The 21,216-nt window shown below is 36.0% G+C and overlaps 1 protein-coding gene across 1 annotated transcript; it reads right to left on the reverse strand.

The window, feature by feature from the left end:
* Window positions 1-915: 915 nt before the first annotated feature.
* On the reverse strand, window positions 916-20,967 carry LOC121375452 (DNA primase large subunit-like). Its single transcript, XM_041502917.1, has 12 exons — window positions 20,801-20,967; window positions 12,227-12,336; window positions 11,600-11,691; window positions 11,121-11,241; window positions 10,596-10,688; window positions 10,122-10,259; window positions 8,886-9,029; window positions 7,118-7,300; window positions 6,132-6,258; window positions 4,750-4,832; window positions 3,449-3,593; window positions 916-1,307 (listed from the first exon to the last, which is right to left on the reverse strand). Exons 1-12 carry the CDS (start codon window positions 20,952-20,954, stop codon window positions 1,093-1,095), a joined length of 1,605 nt encoding a protein of 534 aa, XP_041358851.1. The 5' UTR covers window positions 20,955-20,967; the 3' UTR covers window positions 916-1,092.
* Between the last annotated feature and the right edge of the window lie 249 nt (window positions 20,968-21,216).

Here is a 21,216-nt window from a genome sequence, read left to right on the forward strand (position 1 = left end):
TTTCTTTTTTTTTCGAGGCGTCCACTACTCTGCTTGGGGCAAAGAGCGGGCAGCTCCTGACCAATTGCTGTATGCACAGTGTAAACAAAAGCAGTAATTTATGACTTGTAAAACAACATAAATGGGGTTATAGGTAAACCTCGGCCATCACAAAATTTTGTCCCTCAGGTTGGAAAGGTGATAGATTCTATTATTATATCAATGCATAGTCGAACATGGCACAAGTTAACACGACTATCCACCAACTAGCGTGCTGAGCCTGCTATTGCATCCTGAAACATCCATAAAGTTCCAATGGAGCAACTGTAAAAGACCATCACCTGCAGACAACCATCAGGGCGTACAACTAAAGATTTAGCTTGGTACCATTGAACCTAGACTGTAAGGGATGCCGTATCATTTCAACCTTCCAGTTTTAAACACTCAACATATTGCCCCTGAAACAGAATGGTGTCCATAAATACATGAATAAGAGGATTTTATAATGCATTATTAAAATGAAGTCTCAGAATACTGATAAAGCAATTTCATTTCAAATTATTTTTGTGCTTATATCCAATTAAGGTTCAAGCACGCTGTCCTGGGCACACACAACAGCTATCTGGGTTGTTTGTCCAGAACAGTGGGTTAGTGGTAAATGAGAGAGAAGAGGGTGTAGTGGCCTTATACCTACCCAATGAGACCTTAAGAACTCGCTCTGGGTTGGAACTGGTACTGGGCTGCAAACCCTGTACCTACCAGCCTATAGTCCTATGGCTTAACCACAACACCATCGAGGTATAACTGTGTCAAAGATGGATAAATTCCTCTTTTTTTTTTTTTATTGGATGGTATGGCAGTGGCGACCTTGTCATCTCATATGTTGTATATTATTGGTATGTGTTACCAAAAATAATGAATCATGTTCTCGCCAACTGGTGTGTAAGAAGGTTTATTCCTAAATATAAATTATATAATGGATACTGGTTTCATAATATTCAGTAGAGTCTAGATTACAACTTACTGCCAGTAATTATTCATGAATACTGATTTCATATTATTCATAAAATATTAATTATTTTTGTTCATAACTGAATGCCAGTAATTAACAGATTATTTTTGCGGTGTCGTAGGCTTCTCAGCATTTAGTAGGGCGAGGTCCATCTCCTCCGCGGTCATGCTGAAATCATCATCCATTTCTTCCACGCCGGTCATCTGTGACGTCACTTGTGATTGGCCGGTTGCTACCTCCTGTGATTGGCCATGGTTCTGTGAAGCACTGACACGCACACACTTTGTCAAGACTTTGGGGGTCTTGACGGTTGATCCTATAAAGTATAACAATGTTGAAATTCAAGGAACAGTTGTTTAAGAAGGCCTCTGTACATATTTCATTCACAGCTATTTGGTGTCTAACATGGTTAATCTGGCATTTCGTCCACACATTGACAAAAAGAAAGAAAGAAATGTTTTATTTAACAACGCACTCAACACATTTTATGTACGGTTATATGGCATCAAACATTATGGTTAAGGACTACACAGATATTGAGAGGAAACCCGCTGTCGCCACTTCATGAGCTACTCTTTTTGATTAGCAGCAAGGGTTCTTTTATATGCACCATCCCACGGACAGGGTAGTACATACCATAGCCGTTGATGTACCAGTCGTGGTGCATTGGCTGGAGCAAGAAATAGCCTAATGGGCCCACTGATGGGGATCGATCCCAAACCGACCGCGTCTCCCCACACATTGATTTGGCCTTATTTGCAGTTTGAAACATTTCAGCAATTTCAAAAGTTATTTAGATGCATCTTTCCCTTCAAAACTACTAACAATTTCTGGAACAGACTGAAGAAAATATCACCAGTGTTTTCACTGGGTGAAAATTAAAGGAGGGCAGCCACGGCACCACACCCTTCTAAAAAAAAAGAAGATAAAAAACGAAAAGCAAAACAAAAACACAAAAAAGGGGGATGGGCTTGGTTACCATATATCGTTGTGTGTTGGTCGACTTTGTGGAAAGACACTCTTTATCTTACCTCTCAGTATTTGGTAAAAAAACGTTTATACAAAATACAAGCGGACCGACATCATCTTCGGTTCGATTAAAAGACTGAACCAAAGATGGTGTCGGTCCAACATTCACAGGCAGTTCTGGTTTTGCTGAACCGATCAGTTTTAATACTATTTTAATAAAGATTTCAAAATATATGAAAAACCATAAAGATTTTTGTAAAGTGATCCCCTAATGTGGGATAAAAAAAAGATATATTTCCATCTTCATCGAATGAATCGATCGCTTTGATATCGCCAGCTGATAAAAAGTTGTTTTGTTTTTGTAAAGGTGGTGTATATATTATTTGGCAACCAAAATAAATGATTTTAATGATAAACACTACCACTTACGTTGTTTTATAAGCTGTGACATCCCCCAAAAAGGAAAAGTTTATAATATTTTATAAAGAATTGCTGAATAAACAGAATGACAGAAATGACAGAAAGTAAAAATCATCAGTCACAATCAATTATATCTGCAATTGAGGACAAAATATCACAATAGTGGAAACAAAAGACAGAATGATCGTTCTGATCATGTGACAAATTTGGCACCAAATAAGTGGTTTCTGTCTGATATTGCCAAATCCATGAAAAAATCTGTTTTCATTGCTCAAATAAAATATAACTTTTATTGTGTGTATCAAACATACAAATGGATACAGGTATGGGACAAAATAGAGACTGTTAAAATACTGTTAAATTACATTACATTAATTGTCGCATGTTTTTTGTCAGTTGCTTTTTCCTACACAAAACAAAAAATAAAGGAGGTTGGCAAAACATGAAAGGAGGGCAGCAAAATGTGAAAGGAGGGTGGCAAAATTCAATAGCGGGGTGGGCCGCCCCGCTTAATTGGAGCAGCCAGAACACTATCACAGAGCACAATATTTCATCTGAACCATTGGTTTTCTTTGTTCTGGTGTCAGTTATGCAAATTTATATTCATGTGAACCGCCACATGTTAAAATTAGGAGTTGTAAAAAAAAACAAATTCTACACTGATTTTGAACATTTAAAAAAATGCTATACCATTTGCAAAGCCTTTTGATTACAATGCACTCGGAATGTCAGTGTAGTAGACCAATTGGTACATGTGTTAAGATTAGCTTATTCACTGGTTATGCAAATATAATTCACGTAAATTGTAGCTAGGTATGTCTTTTAAATAATTCAGCTGATTCCATGGAAAAACAATTCAGTTTACAAATGGACACAGCCTTATGATGTTTTTAGCTTTGCGGGTATTATTGTCTATTTGATGTCCCCAAATGTTTAATTTTTTACCTTGGGCTAACACTTTTAGTCAAAAATGACATAATCGTAGGGGCAGTAAATAAGACAATAACACCTGCAAATCTAAAAACTCCATATGGTTATCTTGTGAATGTTTTAAAGCACTGCACTCACCAGAATTATGGAGCAGCTGGCTTTCATCGAAGTACTGGTTCGGGTGGTTAAACAGATGTTCTTGTCGCTCCATGTTGCGGTGAGTGAAATCGAAGAACGTCGCACAGGCCGTCTGGTAGTGACCTCCCTTTGCTTCATTTGTGATCTGCAGAAAGGAGAGGAATGTTTGTTTATCATCAGCACACTTTAAACTATGGCTATTTTGATTAGTTTGAAAGAGAGAGAGAGAGGAAATCTGTTGCCATTATATAGGCCAGTCTTTCCAAAATGAAGACATACCACATCCCAGGTTGCCTCCTCACCCATAAGTCCATCAAATCACATTTCATTTCAACTTATTTCCGTGCCTATATTCAATTAAGGTTCAAGCATGCTGTCCTGGGCACACACCTCAGCTATCTGGGTTGTCTGTCCAGGATAGTGGGTTAGTCGTTAGTGGTTAGTGTGAGAAAAAAGGGTGTAGTGGTCTTACACCTACCCATTGACTCGTTAAAACTCACTCTTGGTGGGAGCCGGTACTGGGCTGTGAACCCTGTACCTACCAGCCCCTTATGTCCGATGGCTTAACCATGACACCACCAAGACCGGTTATCACATAACAAATGAGTGCTCAACCATTGCACTGCATTCAATCAATCAACTGGTTTAATGTGCTTACATCATATCAAGGTTCAAACAAGCTCCTTGTGGGTACAATTTCTAATATGACCGGGCTCTGCCACTCACCAAATTCACTAATTGCAAATTTTAAACTCAACTGGCGAATTTTATTTTAATTTGGCGAAATAATTTCATGTAAATGATTGGTATGTTTCTGAAAATAATGGTGGGTTTCTGCAATTTTAAAAAGTTAAATAGATAATTTGGCGAAATTTTCTGCACATCCAGGGCTAGCCCTGCCAGTTTACACCCAAAACTAGAGTGGGCTGTGGACAATTTGGAATAATACATGGGGAACAGAAAGCCTGAATAAAACATTAAAGGGACATAGCCTAGTTTCAACCCATGAAAATTAACACTAAGTTTAGTTTATCTACAAACCTCTAACACATTTGGATAAAGTTACAATTGAGTGAAACTGTTACTTCTCAGACGGAGGTGCGTTTTTAAGAATATGAGAAATGCATATTGTGATATTAAAAACACCAGGATGACTAAAAACACTTCGAATGTACGGAAATGAATAATTTAAACAATATAATCTAAATAATGTCTGATTTTCTAAAATATGTCTTAGTGTTTGAAAACTAGGGTATGTCCCTATAACTGACCGAAATTTAAAACCACCACTAACAAATTACCTGTTCCACTTCATCCTTTGACAACCCACGTGACCGCAGTTTCTGTTTCAGAAGTTCTGAATCACAATGCCTAAACGGACATCCTGTTGAAGAAAAATAAACCCCAGCATTTTAAAGTTGTACAACAGTAACATTGGCACCAGTCCTGCTAAAATGTTCAAACAAAATCCACAAGTTATATAGAGAAGATTGAGCAAAAGCCTAAAAATAATGATCAAGTTTTATCAGCCTCTTAGCATAATCGCCTAACTATTTTTTAGAGCTTTTGAGAAAAAAAACCCAAAACAACCCAGACTTTTTTATACAAACAGAAATGAATTCTTTAAAGATTATTTGAAAAAAATTATTTTTGACAATCTTGTTCAAATAATCTTTAAAACATTCATTCTGTTTGTATGAAGATAAATTGTTTCCACTTTTCTCAAAGCTGTAAAATGTAGTTAGACAATTATGCTGAGTCTATCTCTACTGACTGAGCTATATCCTGCTCCTCTGAATGTTTGATTCCGTTGCAATATTCTTTTTTATATAAGTGTACTTAACATTGAGTGTTGAGTAAACTCAAAAGGAAAGGAAAAAAACATTTGTTTAACCACACCTCAGAATATTTTTAAAAAATAAATAATAAAATCCAAAATATGTGAAATACCAAACGACCTCTTGGCTACAGCCTGCTTACATTTGATGCCTTCGACACTGTTTCTGTTTGTCACTAAATTAGATTTAGGCACCACACTAAAAAGCTAATTCTACAATATAGCCAAAACAGGCCTTGAGAACTAAACATTTGTGCATCCCATTTATGGGGTGTGCAAAAATAAATTCAGGTAACACATTTCCTTTTTAAGATAACCTACATGTCCATATAAATGTTTGAAATGTAAAGCGCAAATGAAACATTACATTTCCATAAGCCACACAAACCATCATTGCAATTTCCAGAGGCTTGCAATAAACCTTAAATTGTTTTTTTATGTACTTTTAAGCATAACAAAAATACTTAAACTGGCTATATATTTTTTAATTATTTTCCCCAAAATGTTAACAATAATTTTGGTTCAGCTTATAGCGTGCACTGTAAACATATTTCTTACACACCCGTTGTTGAAAACACCATGCCTTGTTTATGATAACACATGCTCTGTTTACAAACGTACATGTGTTAACAATTTCAAGACATACGACTGACTGCTCCTAGGTGATGACCAGGTCAAAAATGCCATATATCTTGGTTAAAACCTGGTTTTTCAGTATACGTAAGAAATAGAATAATATATTCGTGTCCGTTAAGATACCATTTATCTCACAACTCATTTGTTAAGAAATATTTTAAAACAACTCGTGAGATAAACGGCCACTCATGTATTACTCTCTATTAGTACCATGAGCATCCCCCGGTCCTGGTGGGTTAGACATGATGATCTTCATACAACTGTACGGGGTGTAGTTTGTGCGCTTTCCCTCCTTTCCATAGTTGTGTCGGATGTTGTACGAATACTGCTTGTCAAACTGTAGTGAAAAACATTTGTGTACAAGCTGGCCTCTTGGATTAAATTACAATTAAAATAACTTCTACAACAAGAAATAAACCATGATGTTGTAAATGATAACAGCAATGGTGAAAAGTACATATGTTGGGGGATATTTAATATCAGTGTGTGATTTTGGTTTAAAAACATTAAGTGTCATAAGGACTCCGTTTACAAATATGTAAAGCCCGCCACCAACCCAGCGAGCCCTGCCATGCGTCTCCAGTAGAACAGAAGATACACTAAATGTTTTGCTTGAAACCATGTAAAAGATCGCTATTCAAAATTGTGGTTTCCTAGTATTTTAAGATATATGTTGACTATGTCATTTCGAAGAATCAATAAAATTTATACAAATAACATTTACAAGCCATGTTGTCTGGTATGCATGCCAAGCTAAAGAGTCCTATATGATTTTTGTGAGCCTCAGGCTCTCCTCAAAATCACACATTGAATATGGTGTAATCCGTTTTTAGGATTTGGGGTTTTTCTAAGAAAAGTGACTATATGAAAAAATCTACATAAAATAGAAAAATATTACTGAAACTAATACTAATTTAATGCTGTTTTAATAATCCTCAACAACCATTTTACATTTATGAAATAAAGTAAGCATACATTTTTTAAAGTCATTCTGATCATTAATATGTTTGTAATGCTCTCAATTACATATTTAAGTGACCAGAAAAGTCATAGAGTTAAATTTCTAACCTACCATTTAAGATGACAATGCTGCTGCCAGAAAAGCAACTTTGTCAAAATAAGTCAGTCAAATAAACAACATAAACAAACATCATTAAATTTGATGCAATTCATATTCTATTAATTAATTTCCATACCTTATCAACGTCCAATAATTTAGTAAATTCTGTTCGCCAGAACTTCATGGCTTCATCGAGAGAGAGCCCAATGCCCTTCAGAAACAAGCCATACTGCTGTCTGCCACCGTGGCGCAAGTGGTGGTTGGATCGCACAGACTGGTGCAGCTCCTGCATACACAGAGGGTACGACTTCTTGCAGAGCTGAAATTGTGATTAAAATAAAAGACTTTAAAATATAACAGAACCACGGACCTCAGAGATGTATTTTAGAGCATTTCTACAATTGACATTTAACAGAAAACTATGAGCTAAATAGCAGACTACACTATCATACACAGGCCCTAATCTTGCCACGAAATGAGAATTTTTTTCACCGAAAGTCAGCTCAAGTCGCCAAGTTATTGGCAGTAGTGAGAAGTCGAAGTCGCTGTAATATTCTGGACCTAATACGATTTCAAAAACAAAATCACACAACTGACATCAAGATTCTGACTTGTTTATTGTCATAGCTCACCTGGCACCTGTTTTTACTTTGGTGCCAGTCTGTATCCTCGAGTAGTTGTGAACAGTGTTCGAGATTAACGGTATCCCAATATCCCAGGGATACCAAAATTTAATTTTGGATACCAGACTTCAAAAACCCAGTATCCCACCGGGATACCATATAATGTTTTTTTTTGTTTTTTTTAATCCTGCGTTGTTGTTTTTTGCTGAAACAATGAAAGTCATCATTTACTCATGAAGTTAAGTAACAGCGTCGTTCACGTTTGTTACGATACTATTTATGAATTTCATTTAAGTGGGATACTAAATTATCAGGTGGGATACCAGATTTTGAAATGTTAGTATCCAACTGGGATACTGCCCAAAATTTTTAATCTCGAACACTGTGTGAACCGGCCTATTAATGGGAAACGGTTTTTACGCATGCGCAGTTATGTACGATTGATTTGATGAAACAATGTTTTACTTTGTTCAATTTATTTTCAAAATCAACCAATGTTAATACTCATGCCAGTTTCTGTTATGAAGAGATTAAATACATGTCGTAGTCTAATATTGATATTCTTCAGATATACCCATAAATTGGGCTATTGTTTTTTCGAAGTAACGCTTGTCACGCGTTGTTAATCCTTGGAAACATATAACAGTTTTGTTTAAATGCATTACCGGAAGTAGTATTTTATATCGAAATATTACAATTAAAACATTGTGTAAGATTCAGAATTTTTCAGATTAAATGCGGAAACTGGCACGTTACGAAATGTACCGATAAATGTTCACTGCGTCTATTTTTATCAAACTTTTCCCCCTTTCTTCTGGGAAGGGAGAAGTCACTTCTCCTACTTTTTCAATTCTTGATTAGGGCCTGCATACATACATGACTATAGATTTGATTTGATTTGAAAAATTATTTGCGATTTTTTTGTGGCTTTAGCTGGTGAATTTCTATTTCACCTGATTGGTCTATAAATGGACTGCTTGTTGCAGATTGTTACTTCGAGGTCTGGAATGACAGGTGGGTAGCATAGATTGCCACTAGAAATAAACACCTGACATAACTGGAAAGACAAGGACTGGGATCTGGAGATGGATAGCAAAATAAAAGAAAAGAAAAGAGCTGCCAAATCAAAGGAGAGAAGAGAAAGGCAGGGAGGCAGAGGGGCAAATAATAATTAAAAAAATTTTTTTTTTATTATTCTAGCATAGATATTTCCACTGTGATAACGATTTTAACTGTATCATATCCAGTCTAGGTTAATAAAGATTTAAACTGTGTGATTACCATATCGAGCATGTCGGCTGTGACTTCTCCGACAACTGACTTGCGGTTTGCGTAGTCCTGTCCGAGATAGCGCTTGCTGAGACCACACAGCATCGGCAGTAACCGGTCGTCTTCCTCGAGGTGCGGCAACGCTCTGCAGGTTAGCTAGGAGGAAGACGGAGGAACATTTCATTAATCACACATTATTCACAACAGTTGTTAGCTGACCAAATGACCAACAAATAAAGTATACCAATAAAACCTTAAAAAGCAGGCCACCTGGCAGTTAACCAACTAAAATGACCAACAAAATATTCCCTAGAAAAACATGTTCCCCAATAATTAACAGAAAGCTTATCTTTTATCATAGTAATGTGTTTATCGTATTTTGACATTTTTCTAAATCCAAGGTTTTGGTCAAACTTAACACTTTTAAATTACAAAAAGTTAGTCCAACATATTGAAAAAAAAATCTACAGTAATTTTACTTGTAAAAATTGGTAACACTTACAAGGTACGGTATTAAGACAATGTCTAAACTCTTATTCCTTTCATTGGTAACACTTACAAGGTACTGTATTAAGACAATGTCTAAACTCTTATTCCTTTCATTGGTAACACTTACAAGGTGCTGTATTAAGACAATGTCTAAACTCTTATTCCTTTCATTGGTAACACTTACAAGGTGCTGTATTAAGACAATGTCTAAACTCTTATTCCTTTCATTGGTAACACTTACAAGGTACTGTATTAAGACAATGTCTAAACTCTTATTCCTTTCATTGGTAACACTTACAAGGTACTGTATTAAGACAATGTCTAAACTCTTATTCCTTTCATTGGTAACACTTACAAGGTACTGTATTAAGACAATGTCTAAACTCTTATTCCTTTCATTGGTAACACTTACAAGGTGCTGTATTAAGACAATGTCTAAACTCTTATTCCTTTCATTGGTAACACTTACAAGGTGCTGTATTAAGACAATGTCTAAACTCTTATTCCTTTCATTCCTAACTCCCCAACTTTCAAACTATATCAATTTTTTGTTTCTAAATGACCTCATCAGATGGAGAATGATACAATCCCACATAAATGAGTAATGTCATACATTTGTCAGTGAATTTCTTTCACAAACAGTCCAGAAGCTGTAATGTGTGTTCAAGATTATATTCTTGATTCAATGAACCATAATATGATAAAAACACAAAATAAGCTTAAAATGATGAAAACTTTACAACAGATCTACACACTTACTGCTAAAGCATGAGAAAGATGGGTTCTGTAGACGGACAACAAGATAGAAATCAAGTCGTCCCGAGGAACGTAAGCGTATCCTTGCTGTAAGAATACCTTACGTGCACGAACCAAGTCAAGAGCCTCTGTAAATGGAACCTGATAAAACAAAATAATATAATAAATCAGTATGATTCACAAAAACTGATGCATATTCATGCAAGCAAATATTTCTAAATCAAAGGTAAACTTTTTTAAATTGTCATACTTGACATTCTTGTTATGTTTGTATTGTGCAATTTTTTTGTGAGGACTGTCAACGTTAACCTGCTTTACTCAACTTTTAAAATGACAGAAAATCTATCTAACAATGTTCCAGCATCAAAATAATTTATGCCATGAGCAGGAAAGTGTACTGAAGTTCATTATTCAAATAAACATTAACCAAAGAAATAGTATTTGTGTAAGTGCACTGGAAAAGTATCAAACCAGTACCTTGAAAAATTCAGTTAATTCAGTTTTTGCAGTTTTGTCTGGCCGTGCATTACGAAGTCCATCCAAAACTTCATCTTTCTCTTTTTCAGGTATCTGAAAGAAAAAACAAATCTAATGTTCTATGGACTGAACCTCTAATATTCCAGATTTTATTAAAAATAGTTTCAGTTGCATTAGCTTTGTAAAACCATCCCTACTTACTGATGAAGCTGTTTATCGTAGCTGAGTATTTCCACACACAATTACACATTTTATTAAAGGTTTAATAAGACTGTTTGCCCTCTAATAGCAAGTGGAAGAGAAATAAGTAAGAGAGAGAGAGAGAGAGAGAGAGAGAGAGAGAGAGAGAGAGAGAGAGAGAGAGAGAGAGAGAGAGAGAGAGTCAGAGTATCAATCAATCAATCAACCATTTGACTCATGCTTACATCCCCTGAAGGTTCAAGCATGACTGTCTTGGGCACATCCTCCGAGATTCCATGATGGATATGTCCAAGACAGGGTCAGAGAAGGTAACAGATAACTCACTGGTGTGTAGTTAAGGTTATTGAGCTTCATGAAGGTTTGACTGGTCTCGGCACTTTCTCGTAGAAATCGGTATCGAAACAAATCCAGCTCCTGCTGTAAAAACCATCGTCGCAATTCTTCTCTGTAACAAAAACAAAACAATCAACAAATTCCCACTATCGGCTTTATCCGCAGTCCACTTTGAACATAAATATGTGTTACTATTTTGTTTTCAACTAATATTGAAGGGGGTTTTGCTAACCAAACAAGTTAGTTTAAATGTCAGTCTAGTTTTCATCTAATATCAATTTGGGAGATTTTGCTAATGAAATATCTGGGTGAGAAGAAATATTCGCCAAATTATCTATTAAACTTCAAAAGCAGATATTTTCTAACAAAATATTGCAAACTTCTTTTTCGGATTGTTTTTAACATTCGCAATTGGCAAATTGCCAGAGCTAGCCCTGTAATGAATGTACAAAAGGAAATCAACAACTTACGATCTGCAATAAGCAAGACGAAGAATGAAATGTGAAATATGATCTAGTCGTCGAACTTGTACTTCATCTTCAGAAACATCTTCTTTAGACACCTGAAAAATATTGCATCATCATTAATTAAAAAGTGGTAGCACACAACTATAATAATTAGACTATATTATTATTAACAGAGTAGTATAAAACGAAATCAATTTTAATACAGAGAATAAAATTCCTACCATCTGTAGTTTTCCCTTAGCCATCAAACTGACAGAGGCATAGATTCAAACACAAACATAGATGAATTTGGAGAGCACCATTTCTTTTGTGGCTATAAGAAAATACATGTTCAGGGAAAAAACATCAAAAAATCAATTTAACTGAAATTATTATATTAGTTACCTAGATAATCATTCATTTAGTTAAGTAAACAACATTTGCAGAATCAAATATGTTTAAAAATGTTTCAATGCACAGGACAAACAATATTCAAACATGCAACAATATTTTGTATACCGGTATAATACTTCAAGTTCTGATCAATATTTTTCTTGTGGATAAAACAGTTAAGAATGTACTTACATTGCATACCTTAGGAAAAAAAAAGAGACGAAACAATTAAGCTAGCACTTTGTGTAATTTTCTGACCTTTAGAATGGATCTAAACTTGGTCTTCTTAATTTCCTTCTCCAATGCCTCATTATAATTGTCACTGCCGCGGAGATGTCGAATGCCAATAGTTTCAATGGCCTTCAGAACTGGAGTATAACAATATTGTTATAGAATATATATATATATATGTATGTATATAATCTTTTTTCTGCAATCACTATATATATATATATATATATATACCGACACACAATGAAAACGCAAAACAGATATTTTTCAATATTTTGTTGTGATTAATGAAAAATATATTTATTGGACTTAAAATAACAATTTATGAGAGGAAGCCATTGATTGGTACTTTTGTCTGGGTTTTAATCCTGGTTTTGTTCTCGTTACACATACAATAGCAGAAACACACAAAATGGTGTGAAATGCGTTCACTACATGCTCAATCATGCTGCATGCAATGCACGTAAAATGCCAGTATGTGGACACATAAAAGTCACGTAATGGTGTCATATTCCTCGTCACATTAACAATGCCACGACTCGACACGACACGAGAAGAACAAAGGGAGCGAGCGTTGGGCATGGTTCAAGGGGGGCTTCGCAAAGCCAAGTTGTTAGGACCTTCAGAGTCCATCCATCAACTATTGGACGACTTGTTGATCGTCATCAACAGACCGGGAGTGTCCGTGATCGACCTCGGCCTGGTTAACGTCCCGTTACGACCCCACGCCAAGATCGGTAGATTCGACAACACCACCTCCGTGACCAGTTCAGAACTACAACGATGACAGCAAGCAACACGACAGGACATCATGGAAGGCATATCCATCCGATGATGGTCATCCATCGACTCGGATGGACTCAGATGCAGACGCGTGTACAACGGTAACATCATGACACCGCAACATCGTGCTGCGAGACTAGTTTGCCCTCCAGAATGGTAATCATCCATCAGCCTTTTACCGGAGCATTGTTTCCTCAGATGAGTCCCGTTTCTCGGTCTCCTTTGCCGATGGAAGAGCATGTGTGTACAGGAGACTCCATGAATGGTACGCTGATGGATGTGTGAGGGAACATGATTAGCGTGGCGGTGGTTGTTTGATGGTATGATGGGGGGGGAAACTGTGATTTCAGGAGTGATCTCATCATTGCCCAGCATTATGTTGACGTTATTCTAAGACCAGTTCTCCAGTCACTTTTGCGCCATCACCGAAGACCAGGAGGTCCCCTTCTGTTTCCACAAGACAATGCCCGTCCACAGACTGCAAGAATTACCCAGGTATTCCTGCAACAAGCCAGTATAACCGTTATGAACTGGCCCACCATTTCACCGGATTTGAATTCAATTGAACACATGTGGGATGAGTTAGGACGTTGTGTACGTCACTGCCAGCCACCACCGTGTAACGTCGTTGAGCTTGCACAGGCGTTGCAGGGGGAGTGGAGGAACATTCCTGTGGCTTATTTGAGATGTTTGTGCCAATCCTTTCCCCGTCATCTTCACGCATGCTCACGGGGCCAATGGTGACCTTGATATGGGGGAGGGGGTTGAACTTTTCGATTACGAATGCAACTCGATTACTGATGATAACTGGCCATGTTTCCAGGTGAATGTATCTCATGAATACCAGTCATTAATGTCATATTACATTATCCATCAATTCATTAATAGTTTGTCGATATTTGCAATGAAAAGTTGTGTGTCAGTATAATGTATGTACATTGGCAAGATATGGGTCATGTCTAAATAAATTACGAGACATTTCAACACAACTTGACACGAGTATTTCTGACTAAATTTTCAATATTAATAACACATTATTTAAAGCATTAGTTTCAGTACATATAATATTATATAAAAATCTCTATATCTCTATAACATGTTGACTCACGATAAAGATAAAATCTAACAGTGATGTCGCTGGGTGAAAAGCAAAAAAGGAAAGAGATAGTTTGGTTATCGTATATTGACTTTGGTGAAACACCAGGGAATATTTTGTTTTCAAAATATTGATTACTGATATTTCTAGTCAATCGAACATAATGATTGATTAGCATCAACTATTTAAAAAAAAAAAATTCTGTAGCGGTCTCTGAAACTTGCATAGTGAATCATGACACAATACTGAACAACATGTTCCCTGAAAACCTACACTGTATTGTGCCCCTGTGTCTGGTACAAAAAAGTTAGTATGATGTACAAGCTGACTCATCTTTAATGTACCTTTGGATGAAACAGAGATATTGTTGATCTCAATTAACAAATGACGGTACCGTAAGTAAAAATATCATTTATGATTAATTAATTCTGCAACTGAGGACAAAATATCAGACGACAGTGGACACAAAAGACAGAATGACCATTCCGATCACGTGTGGTTTTTCAGTCAGGGATTGCCAAAACAATAAAAATGAAATGTTTTCATTGCTCTTGAAAATAAAATATAACAATAGAGGTTGTTAAAAATAGTTCAGTTATGTTACAGTACTGAAGTTTTTTGTCAGTTGTGTTTTTGAGTCCAGGTTTGTTTCTTTGATGTAGCAACCCCAGATGAAAAATCTAAACTTATGCAAATGATAGATCTTAAAGAGATCTTTCCAAAACAGTTTAAATTATTTTGGTAGCTTTATTGGAACCAAAGTTACATAGAAATTAGGTGTCGGAAATCTAACCATTTTTAGAAATCGTGACTTACATTATAGTAAGTAAACTAAAGGCCAAAGACGGCACCTGTGCCTAAAATTATTACGACTTTTCCCTTTAATTTGCTTAATAACTGACAAATCATAATAAAATTTTGCATCATCAAAAAATCATCCTTCAAGTACTAGTGGTGTGTTATGAAAATCCACATGATTCTTCGATATGACCAGTTATTTGACCGAGATATTTCAGATAATTATTTAAAATATAGCTGACCTAACAGTAAGAAGAGTTTCTGTATTTCTTGATGGTTTGGAATAAACCATTGACGTCCAGAGCCAACACAATCTGGGATGAATCCTTTCTGAATAACAAAATGTTTTGCTACCTGTTGTCTGTCCTCTCGAGGTGGCCACTGAAATGTACCTGGGGCCTAATTCACTAAACTCTCGCAACTTTGCGATCTCGCAGTGCAATGTTGAAAGACTTACAAAGAGGATGCTTTGTTGTCTAGCACAGCCTAAAAGACCTTTGTGAATTAGGCCGCTGGTCTTTTACAAGATGCCATAAACTTCACTGTGGCTTGTTCATTTTCCTCCACCAATTCCACAAGTCCTGGATACCAGTTGTCTTGATATGCAACTGCTATATAATCATTAACTGAAAACATATAATCTTTCGGCAATTTGGTTTGCAGTTCCATCTCCATATTTATGGCTTCTTCAGTCTGATGTTTGCTGCTTTCTTTTACTCTCTTGCTGGTTGTTTTGTTGCATTCTTTCTCTTTCTGGTTTCCTTTTCTCTGGTCATTTCATCATGTATCTCGATAACAACATTCCTTTCATTTTCCATGTGAATTTTTCTAAGTTCCCTGCCTCCTTTCCTAGCGTTTTTAAGAACACAAGTTTGTTTTTCTGACGCAATTTTTGCCAACCACTGCATCAAACTGACACGGTTGCACTTTAGTAGCTGAATGGAGGAATGATGATTCATGGATGCACTAGGCCGCCATCTTTGGCTACTGTCCAAGTCTCCAAAATGGTGCTCACAACCAAGGTTTGTAATATGGCCAAAATTTGTTCTGCGAAGGTCTTTATCAGAAATATCTTTGCAAAATTCTCCTCCAGGCAGAACATCGGAAAGTTGCTTCTCTACAACCTTTGTCTTAGCTGTAGCCACACATTTTGTTTCGAATAGTAGACCGTGGCTTTGTTCATCCAGCACAAACACAGATTCTAAATACCTCTGTCGGTGCTGGACTTGTAGAACTTGAAATGGGTCCAGTGTTGATCAATGCCTTCTCTAATATTGCCATTGGATTTTCTTGGCAACTTTCCAATTAGTTTGATGTCCAATATGCAGACTGATAAAGGAGGGCGGGCCTACCCGCTTAAAAGGAGCAGCAAAAATACTGCAAAATATACTTTTAATTATGAATTAAAAAGAGTTCAGAAATACTTTTTGCTATCATCTTGCAAATGTAACTAGCGTCTTACAAAGAATGATTTCATTTATGATGACAATATCTCTTTCCAAGAAGCTAAATCTATCATAACTTCTGTTATGAAAACAAAATGGAGCAAACATCACCCACTCTATGATAAACATGATACCTATTATCAACTCGGCCGTAGAGAACAAGTAATAATCTTCCGTCTAAGATGCAAACACAACAGACTGAGACATCATATGCACAGAACATTCAAAATTGGCAATTCCGAAGACTGTCTTTGTGGACAAGCGGCTGAAACACCCGAACATATCGTACAACACTGCAGCCTACACAACACATCCAGACAATTAATATGTCCAAACAAAACAACACTCGCCACAAAACTACATGGAACTGTCACTGAACTAATGAACACTGCCTCTTTTGAAAAAATGACTGGCCTGATGATTTGACTAACAAAGAACAAGAAGAAAAAGATTTATGATGACCATAATGAAATGAAAATTATTTCTGTAATTACCTGTACATATCAGTCTGCAATCTTTTTATTTTTCTTATATTAGAGTGGGAATCTTTGCCTATTAAGCCTACTCGGTTGTAGGCAAAAATCCAGTGCTTTCGTTATAGAACTTTATCTCTGATGACAGAGAATGATTATAATTTATATCTGTCCAAATATTGGGGTGAGACGTAGCCCAGATGTAGTGCTTGTCAGATGGATTGGGCTATTTCTCGTTCCAGCCAGTGCACTACGACTGATATATCAAAGGCCATGGTATGTGCTATCCTGTCTGTGGGGTAACAGGTCATTTCACCCGTATTACTAGTTTACAGTTGTTTTGCCCAGGGTCGATTCGTACCTGGACCTCTAACCAAGTCATTTCACCCCATGTTTCATTTTGCCCTAATTTTTATTTTGTTAATAAAGTACATTTATTAACTGATGTATCCTATATCCATTGATTGTTTGTGATTTTTTTTGGGGGGGTGGGATGTAGTTCAGTGGTATAGCGCTCGCTTGCTGTGCGGTCGGTCTGGGATCGATCCCCGTCAGTGGGCCCGCTGGGCTATTTCTCGTTCCAGCCAGTGCACCATGGTATGTGCTATCCTGTCTGTGGGATGGTGCATATAAAAGATCCCTTGCTGCTAATCAAAAACAGTAGCCGATGAAGAGGTGACAGCGGGTTTCCTCTCAATATCTGTGTGGTCCTTAACTATGTCCGATGCTATATAACCATAAATAAAATGTGTTGAGTGTGTCGTTAAATAAAACATTTCCTTTCCTTTCCATTGATTTTTAGATTTCACACATTCCGGATTTATATTTACAGATAAAAATGTAATAATTTTTTTTTTTTTCAAATATCATTTACTCAGGGCACAATATTTCATACGAACCACCGTTCTGTTCACGTGTCGGTTACGCAAAATTAAATTTACGCGAACCGCAAATTGGTTACATCATGACCTGTAAACGTTCAGAAATTAAAACTTGCAAACTTCATGATTACAGGACGTTTATTCACGCAGACATACTACTAGTATTTCGACTAATATTTTAGGCTGAATTTTAGATACTTGATGTGCAGCAAATCGGTAAACAGCGTTATATTTCAACAGTTGTAATTTGCAACCAGTCTAAAGTAAATGTTCAGTATAGAGTCGAGCCAAATGTTTTAAACAAATGTGCTCAGACTGCCGCGGATGGCTAAATTATCTGCTGCTATTTTATTTCTAAAGGAATATATGTAGACATAATATTGGATTGCCTATAATTTTACATATGTTAAAAACAGTTTTAATGTAAACAGGAATCCAAAAGTGTCACAAAAATTGAAAATTATTGATATTGCATAATGAGCTTTAAAAAAACAAACATTTGGAACGTCACTGTAGTATAGAAGTACCATCAATAAAGTGAAAGTAGCATAGCGACCGCAAAACACAAACAGGAATCCCTCCAAATGATTATGTATATATTTCAAAGGCATTACACACAGTATGCATGTGTGTAATGCAAAAACAAAATCCGGGAATAGGTCGAGACTGTCTGTAATTGTCCTATAAAATATCCTCTTAAAATTGACTCGAAAAAAAGATTAAAAAAGAAAATAATAACTCCGAAAAGGCTCCGATTGCATCTACAGGCGTCCTGAGTTTCAAACTTTTTATAGGGAGAGGCCCCCCAAATATCCCCACTTGGGCACGCCTTTGGCATGCGTAATGCTAAGAAAATTTCTGGCTACGCCCCTGTATTTTGTTTCAGTACTGGGGCTGATATTCAGTTCTTTTATAATATTGTTAACTTTAGCAAGCATTAAAAACATTTTTTTTTGTAAAATGGTTTCTTTTGTATTTGTTTTAACTTTATGTTTCAGCTAAAAACTATGTATTTAAAATATAAAATAGGTTACACAAATATGATTCACGTAACTGAACAATTGGTTACCTAGGTAAAAACCACGTGAACTGACTTCCGGTTCCCTCAGATTTCGAAATATTGTCCCCTGTTTACTCAAGCCATATACACGAAATACGTACAGGCCAAAGATAATACAGACAATATATTCACAACATTAATTTATGAACAGTCACACTGCATACTACTGCCATGGATTCTTATTAAATATTCTACATACCGCGATTTTGCCCTGCTTAACTGGCTGAGTTTCAAACGCCGAGTACCATATATAGAGGATAATAAACGAGTTTCCAGTTGTTATAAAATTTATGTCCCTTGTGAAATAATGTTCAGTTGTCACAAGCTTTAGCAAGTGACAAATTAAAATTATTTCACGAGGGACATAAATTTGATCATAACTGGTACCGAGTTTGTTATTCTATTTATTCACGTTCACAGATAATTTTCAAAAACAAAAGTTCTCTTTATTCTGGTACAAACTCTATAAATAACTGCATTAAAATGATATTTTGTTATAAATTTAACACCAAAAACAGACAGCCGTAAACGCAAACTCTTTAAACAGCATGATGTCATTGTGTGTGTTTGCCAAATCGTGATGACATCATATTTAGTACCGACAAGGTCACTGGTTTGTAAGCGTAAAATTATCCAATAGTATTGTTTGTTAAATCAATGCTTGAAATTATGATTTTTATTTTCCCCATTATGAGTGTCTGCTGGCGTAATAAGTTGATTTCTCCCAGCTTCAGCTGACAGAAAGCAAACAGCTGATAAGGCATTAATATAAAAAAAAAATGAAAATTACTTAATATTTTTTAATGAATAATGAATAAACAGAAGAAAAAAACCTTCAAAACTATAATAAATATATTTATATGGGGGGTACAACTCGGTACAAATGGGAATTAGGGAGAACCAACCCTGAGTGAATAGGACTAAGGCCGAAACAATGCAGGGTTCGAAATGGTTTTCAGGCAGAATTGCTTTCGAGACGTTTCGGCCCCGCTACACATTCGGCCCCATAACCCTTGTCGTTTTGGCCCTGGTTATTGTTTTATTAAATCAAATTATTCAGTCACTTGTGTTTTGTTATTAAATTTTATTTTATCTTTCTCTCGTTCTTTCTCTTTTTGTTATTTTATTTTTTTAATTGAACATAATATCCGAGTGTTAAAGAATAAATAAGAGCCAAGATATATTTATTCAACTGATTTATCACCAAACCATCACCATCCAAAAATGAACATATACATGTAATTATTAAACTGATTTTCTTGTTTGTGTAAATACAATTTAATAAATTGCAATAAATTGTTTTGCGTTTGTTCTACTTCTTATATTTCCATATAGACTCTTCCCATAATAGGGGCCCTTTTCATGTGGCTAGAATTGGATTTGGAACCACTGATGTTTGACGTCAATAGGGTTTACATGTGTACAGAAATTAGGCACAATCACAAAGAATGTTTTCCCTGCGGAGCACTCACTCAGGGTTTGGAGGTGGTATCTGAATTAAAAATCCCATGCCTCAACTGGGATCCGAACCCAGTCTGGAGACCGATGGCGTAACCACTGTGCCACCGAGGCCGGTAGGTAAATTGAAAGTAGCATCATTAAGACATGAATGTTATTCGACAAATTAATGTTACAAATTTTTATTTTATTTTTATTTTTACCGGTGTATGTTACTATACCAATTACACAATTTACAGCATATATCTGTATACACGAACACTAGATTGCCATATATTGCATTAGGGGCCAAAACGTCTGGGGCCAAAACGTCCTGACACTGCAAAATTCCCCTTTATATCAAGGCTCTAAAGACTAACCCTAACCTTAACCATTAAAGGGGGGGTACGGGTCGTAAACATGCCCACTATTTCAGTTGAAACATAGTGCTACAAGTTTTGAATACCAGCTATATATAGGGTATGTAACAAGATCCGTACGTAGTAAGAATCACACTAACTACTGTTACTACGACCCTCCGAACTTACTTAGTTACTACTTACTAACTTAGAAAGTTAGGGACTAGGAAGTAGGAGTAAAATAACTTTAGTTTAACCCTAACTCACACCTTTCAAACGCTCGATTGCAAATTCTTCGAATTCTTGTAGTGAAATGGTCTCTGTTGGCGGTTTTGAGTAAAACTGTAAAGCATGGGAATAATGATGTTGTGTGTCACTTTTAACTTTTGCCTGTCGGATGCGTCTTGGTCTCTCAATTTCCATTTTGTTTACGAGACTTTTCCCGCTAAAAGTGACATGTACTTCCGGGTTTCAATAATAATAATATTTTCATAAAAACAGTTTCCAATGATGTAATTATTTATTTTACTTATTTATAATTTTATAGTATACGAACATTTTCTAGTATTGATATGATTTATATTTTTAAATATTTAAGTAAGAACAAATGCAGAAAGAATCAATAAACTAGCCATATGTGTTTTACCAAATAGTTATACAGATACCGACTGGATAATACTGTTTA

The sequence above is a fragment of the Gigantopelta aegis genome, chromosome 6, assembly GCF_016097555.1.
Source record: "Gigantopelta aegis isolate Gae_Host chromosome 6, Gae_host_genome, whole genome shotgun sequence".
Taxonomy (NCBI): domain Eukaryota; kingdom Metazoa; phylum Mollusca; class Gastropoda; order Neomphalida; family Peltospiridae; genus Gigantopelta; species Gigantopelta aegis.